At 45.0% G+C, this 6,930-nt stretch overlaps 1 protein-coding gene across 1 annotated transcript; it reads right to left on the bottom strand.

Moving 5' to 3' along the window:
- Positions 1-1,754: 1,754 nt before the first annotated feature.
- On the bottom strand, positions 1,755-6,627 carry C3H2orf72 (chromosome 3 C2orf72 homolog). Its single transcript, XM_072142443.1, has 3 exons — positions 5,905-6,627; positions 3,208-3,291; positions 1,755-2,298 (listed from the first exon to the last, which is right to left on the bottom strand). Exons 1-3 carry the CDS (start codon positions 6,611-6,613, stop codon positions 2,219-2,221), a joined length of 873 nt encoding a protein of 290 aa, XP_071998544.1. The 5' UTR covers positions 6,614-6,627; the 3' UTR covers positions 1,755-2,218.
- Between the last annotated feature and the right edge of the window lie 303 nt (positions 6,628-6,930).

Genomic DNA, 6,930 nt, shown 5'->3' with positions numbered 1-6,930 from the left:
CACCGATTGCTGGGGGGGGGGAGGTGTATTCACCGATTGCTGGGGGGGGTGTATTCACCGATTGCTGGGGGGGGGGGGGGAAAGGTGTATTCACCGATTGCTGGGGGGGGGGAAAAGGTGTATTCACCGATTGCTGGGGGGGGGGAAAAGGTGTATTCACCGATTGCTGGGGGGGGAGGGGAGGTGTATTCACCGATTGCTGGGGGGGGAGGGGAGGTGTATTCACCGATTGCTGGGGGGGGTGTATTCACCGATTGCTGGGGGGGGGGGGGAAGGTGTATTCACCGATTGCTGGGGGGGGGGGAGGTGTATTCACCGATTGCTGGGGGGGGGGGGGGAAGGTGTATTCACCGATTGCTGGGGGGGGGGGGGAGGTGTATTCACCGATTGCTGGGGGGGGGGTGTATTCACCGATTGCTGGGGGGGGGGGGAGGTGTATTCACCGATTGCTGGGGGGGGAAAGGTGTATACAGCGATTCTTGGGGGGGGGGGTGTAAACAGCAATTGCTGGGAGGGGCTGTATATAGCGATTACGGGGGGGGGTGTATATTGTTATTGCTGGGGGGGGGGCAGCATATAGTGATTGCTGTACCTTGTCTGGACTACATTCAATGGGGGCCTCCACCAAACTTAATCCAGCCCTGTTAGGGGTTCTGCGAACATGATATGGCACTCCAAATCCAAACGAATGAAAATTTTGCTCCTTCCCTTCTCAGCCCTGAGAAGGGCTCATGCAACCCCACATTAATTCCTTGAGGGGTAAATGAGAATTTTCTCATACAAAAATTGAAATGTAAAAATTTCCAATCCATTTTTGTTTGATTCCTGAGCAAGATTTAAAGCGTTAACATCTCAAACTATTCAAGTCAACAAATCTGTTAAGTTTAGAAAATGGTGTTACTTGTTGGGGTTTATAGTACATAAGCCTTTCTAGGGTACTTCCAAACTAAATTGGTCCCCAAAAATGTAGCTTTATTTAAATATCTTGATCTGCTTCTAAAAAGGTAGAATATTTGAAACTTTGAAAATTGAAATTTTTTTTCATGTTTTTCCTAAATTACTGATTTTTTTACCCCCCAAAAAACTAACTGATCAGTGAAATTATACTACTTACATAAACAGCAATGTCTCACGAGAAAACAAACAAATCTTAAAATCACAGGGAGGTATAATGGAAAAAAATGGCTTTTTAGACTTTGAGGCAATTATTGAGTTGCATGTATTTTGATATGGAAAAAAAAAAAAAAAAGCCAATATGTATTTATTCAATGTTTGGCTTTTGTCATAAGTATATATGATGGGGAAGCCCTTTACATTCTAGCATACAGCTAGGACCTCCCAGGTCCCTTCATTGTACAGAACAGTTCCAGTTGTCAACTACAGAGCAATACCTACAATGAGGCAAAACTTGTAGGGAAAGTGGATAGGGGTTTTGACTGAGCAGCTTTCTGGCACACACAAAAAAAATGAACTGTCCAATGGAGAATCCAGACTGCTCCAAAATCAGGTTACTAAATAAGCTTTCTTTGTAGAGTGACTCACACCCAGACATGACCTTTGTATTCCTAGGATATATATTTTATTTTACTAGAAGTTTCATGTTAACAAGCACGTCAGTTCTGCATCACATGATCCTGTAGTACATCCTGGAATGTATTACTACTACACCCAAGTCATGCTCACTACACTTTACAAAACTAACTTTGCTGTAATCTATTTCCAATTGTAAAAAGGTTTAAAAAAAAAAACTGAAATATTTGCGCAGTTGGTATACAATTTATTTCCAACATATAAAGTATATACTATACACAGCCTAGATATGTTATTGCACCTCAGAATACACGTCAGAGGTGACAATTTTCCAACTATTTAAACGGGCTGTGAAACTATATTTTCTTTTATTTACAAGCTTTACTGCATCAAAGAAGAACCAGAATCCAGTACTACCAGTAAGCTCAAAAGGGAAAAAACAAAATGCTTATAGCAAAAGTACAATATCTTAGCAGCAATACTTGGTCCATGGCAATTCACATACAAACTGAAGTAGTAGGTGGTCTAACGGAAAACAGTGGTTGCTGTCCATATCCAGTTCAGTAGATACTGCGATGTTGTCACAGCCCTCGCCTTATAGGTCTTTATGATAAAGTGGCAACGTAGATTACTTAGAGGACAGTTCTGCAGATTAACACTTCATTCATGGTCCTCCCAAACAGAGATCTCAGGCATCAGCTGTATTCTCAGAACAGTCTCCATTAGGATAGTTCAGGACAGTCAAAGCTGTTCCTTCCTCTAGGTGCTCTGAAAGGATAGGGTGATGATACGGTTACATTTTCCATAGACAGAGGTTTTAGCCAAAATTTGTATTTGCATCAGATCAGCTTTGGCGAGCAGAGGCCTTACTCCAATTGTTTCTTCTGATTAGGTTATTACTCTATAATGTCTTGTTTTATTTGTATATGTACCCCATGATCTTTACAGCGCTGCGGAATATGATGCCACTATATAAATAAAGATTAATATTATGCATCATTATTCACACCAATCTGTATTGGATGAGTCTAATAAAGAGCTGGGATTCTACAGAAACTATGTACACATCACATAAAGGCCTTTTGTACGTGATTGCATAAAGGAATCGTCAACTTGCCATTGTTTCAGTGACTAGCACACATCCCCATTAACGTCTATGGGCTTATGCCCTGGACAACTGCTTCTCCTGACACTCACATGTCACTGGCGGACAGGACGCAAACAAAGGACCACAGGCCTGTGTGCATGCGCTTAAAGAGATACTATGTAGCATGAAAGTTAGACAAGGGCGATTCCTGTGAATTTCATTCTCAAAAACAGTAATAACTGAACTTCAGATTTCCACTGTTTTCCAGTATTATTACATACACACACATCCCAAAAACTGCTCTGTATGCATATGGTACCACTCTACTATTTTCTTACATGAACAACTCCTGTCCATATTCCCCATCATGGCTCCCATACTCGGCTCTGCTCTATTAGCCACAAAAAAAAAAAATTGCCCTTTGTGTTTATATCTTAATTTCCATCATGTAATGCAGCATTTCCCCTGTCCCTCTTATGACCATCACACACAACCTACATATGCAGCCTGTGCTTTCTTTAAGGTCTATAAACACAATGATCTAACAAAGTGATTTGAAACCACAACATGTGGCGGGTCATGCATCATACCTTTCTGAACAGTGTCCTCTTGTCTCCATCTTCTCCATGCGAAGCATCGGCTTTTCACATTTGGCTTGTTCCGTCGTTGTTCATCTATAGGAAAGTAGGAGACAGAAACTTGTGTTATTAGTTAGGGTGCATGAAGAGGCACGTGAACCATTTCCAAATTTATATAACTCAAATGTTACTTAATATTGAATGTGACCGGACTGATCGATTTGGACCCTAACCAACCACAGGTTCTAATGGACGTATAGTTTAGGGTCCCAAATCGACCTGCGTGAGAAAAATTAAAATAATGTACTTAGATGAGAGTCCGATGAGGCACAACTCCAGGACCTGCGCAATAATCCATCAATATCAAATATGTGGGTTAGCTTTGCGATTTTATGGGATATAGAAGGGGTTAATACTTACAGTCGGCCGTATCTCCAATCATGGGTAATATACAGCTGAAATCCGCGGTTCTAGCATCATCTCCCATTGGGAGACGTTGCCAGAAGCTTGACGTAAGAGTACTGCATGGGTCGGTAAGTCACTTCGGCCTGTGCAGTGCTATTATATCCTGTGCCAGGGATGGGTTAAAGGAAATGTACCAGATGGAAGCAGTGCTCCTAAACCAAGCACACTTGCATGCTGGTGTGTGCCTCCTGAAATCGAATTTGTTCTTTTTGCTTCTATTAGCTTAGTTTTTGAGAAAAAAGTCTTTCAAAACTATGAAAATGACCCAGAAGGGTGAGAATAATTAGCAGATGATGGAGCCAGAAGGACTCTTGTGTCAGATAGGAGCACCTGACGCTCATGTACGTAGTTTTAAAAGCCATTTTTCTAAAAAACTAAGCTATCAGAAGCAAAAAGTAGAATAGATCCTGTTTCAGGAGGCACATGCCAGCATGTAAGAGTACTTGGATTAGAAGTACTGCATGCATGTGGTAGATTTCCTTTAACATAGCCAAAACGTTACGTATAATCGATTTGCACATGTGTATGGATACTTCACAGAACCAGAGATATCCACTCTTACATTTGTAGTAAAAACTATATACAGCTTTCTATTTCCTAACTTTAAGAGTGGAGCCTCCATACAAAATCCAGATATTGTATTCAAGGTTTAGTACGACACCTGGATTGTGTTTCTAGGTACCAGGGTTCAAGAGATATAAGCTCCAGCCGAAGGCAGAATGTAGGAGTAGCTGCAGGAAAGAATAAGCTTACAGAAATACATGCAACCTCTGCATCTGAGCTTGTGGAAATGATGATGGAATGATATATGAATATAACAGTACACATCTTCCACAGCATGAATCGGCAGCTCAGATAAGAAAAGTTGTGGGTGACAGAGGGGAAAGCGAAACAACAGGACTAGGGATCTCATATCCAATTGCTGCCGTCTACTTCCCCTATGTGGTCAGCAGCTACTGGGATGGATGTGTGTAAGTGTATAAATGTATATATTAGTCCATAAATGTATGCAACAGTGTATAAATGTTGGAGTATACAAATATGTATATTTTCTGAGGGGATAGGGGGCCCCATTCAGAAGTCTGCCATGAGATCCCATCTCTCTACCCTGTTTTTCCCCCCACTCACCGATCTCCGTCAGCTTCATAGAGATTAAATGGAGCAGAACGGTCATGCGCAGCCATCTGCTCCATTAGTCTCAGGAGCGGCCAGGGGTCGGTCGGACCCCTCGTTCTGGCAATCCGCGGGGGTCTCAGCACTGAGAGACTGATCAGCAAGTTGGGCCCTTTCTCATGGATAGGGACTAGCTTGCCTTCATGGGAAAACTCCTTTAATTCAGTCAAGTCAGTGGTAAGGGAAGGTCTTCTGTTTATCATCAGTTTTAGGCATCTGTTATTCTATTTCATAAAAAAAGCAATAGGAAAATCAAAAATTGGACGGTTCCTTGGGCAATATCTCCTAGGAAGTAACCAAAATACAGATTCAGGGGTGCTCACCTGATTGCCACTTGGACATAGGCCAAATGCTCCAATGGGGGTAGCTATAGAATCCACAATGCCAATTTTAGCGATAAAAGACATTTTCCACCTGCCTCTTTTCCAACAAACACAGTTCCAGATATGGGGATAGAAACAATGTAGTGAAAAATCTAGGCAGACTGCAGAGCTAATGTCTTTAAAAGTGTTGTATCTACATCAAGATACAGGACTCAACTCCGTATAAAAGGACGATTCTAACGTAAAATAAAATCATATAGCAAAAATCTGTTGTAATATGGTCATTGTTAACACATTTCGGGGTTTAACGCCTTTCTCAAAACCTCGGGAAGCAAGTGATACAAAATATTGATAAGCTTATAAATACGAAAGGTCGTTCACATCAATAGCAAATAACCAATAAAATAGCCAGATGCTTAAAGGATACTCCACAAAAAGTTAGCACAGCCTACATATACAGAAGTGTGTGTGCACTTAGCCTTACAGTGCATTGTAGCTGCTGTCACTGCAAACAAACTTTTCACTGGTGGCTGTCTGGCAGCGCGAGATCCGCAGAGGACACGCATGGTGTGCACACTGACTAGCAGCCATCATGGCTCTGATGGCTTGTTACACAGCTCTGGTGTGTACAGAGGATGCAGCAGCTGCCAATCACATTGGAGCTCTCTTGTAACTCAATGAATGAAGCAATCTGATTGGCCAGTAATGGCATCTGCTAGAAGAGCCGGGGGAAGGAGCGGTGCCGTACCTGCCGCAGTGAGCGCCTCACACGCCGCTCTCTGCACGTCTCTTCTGCTTTCCTCATGTCCCGGTAAGAGCGCGGCAGCCCGGACCTCAGAGCAGCGTCCTCCCTTACTGTTCTCCGGGAAGACAGAGCGCAGCAGAGAGAGCAGAGCGGAGACCGCACACACCGGGCTCTCCTCACCATTCACTTTATCAGCGGGCAGCATGACCACCCCGACCACAGCGCCCCCTGCAGGGAGGCGCTTGCGGATGTCTCTCAGTATCTCCCGCAGCTGGCGCTGTGATGCCGGCAGTGTCAAGGACTGCGGCCGGCACAGGAAGAACACTAGTCCGAAGCGGATAGTCCGGTTTGTAGGTCGGTCGGAGGCCGGATTCTCGCCTTTGCATGGCCGGTCAGGCTCCGTGGCCCCATGCGGAGGGGGCGCCTTATTCTTGAATAGATCTCCTCCGCTGAGCAGCTCGGCCGGGAAGAGCTCCCGCAGAAAGTTCTCCAGCAGAGCCCGGCTCTCCGCCCTCTCCCACAGCTCCCCGACCAGCAGCACCTGCTGCGCGCCCCCGTAGCGCTCCAGCACCTCCCTGAAGCGGCTCTCCGTGCAGTCTCTCGCCATGCCGGCTCCTCCGGCCAGCAGCATCCCGTGCGGAGAGCCACAGCTCCAGGCACACAGCTCAATGGGATCCCTGCCCCGGCCATAGGACACACGGGACACGCCCATCGTCCAGTCCGGAGCCGCCTATAGGCCGGGACCTGACCACACCCCGCAGCCTAGATCCACCTGTCACTATCACAGAGGGACTGCCGTTCCCAAGTCATCTACTCACTAGTGACAAGTACCGCAGGTTGTGAACACAGCAAAAGGGTGTCCTGCAGGGTCAGACATGGTGCTGACCTTGGGATGTGACTGCATGTTCATGGTCACATAAATATGTGCTCCAGGTGTAAGGAAGAATAGGTAGTGCTGGAATGTCCTTTTAACATTACAGGCGGTCCCCTACTTAAGGACACCTCACTTACAGACGGCAACGGCCCACT

This window comes from Engystomops pustulosus, chromosome 3, assembly GCF_040894005.1.
Source record: "Engystomops pustulosus chromosome 3, aEngPut4.maternal, whole genome shotgun sequence".
NCBI lineage: Eukaryota > Metazoa > Chordata > Amphibia > Anura > Leptodactylidae > Engystomops > Engystomops pustulosus.
Note: the sequence above shows the minus strand (reverse complement) of the source record. Positions and strands in the feature narration are given on the sequence as shown.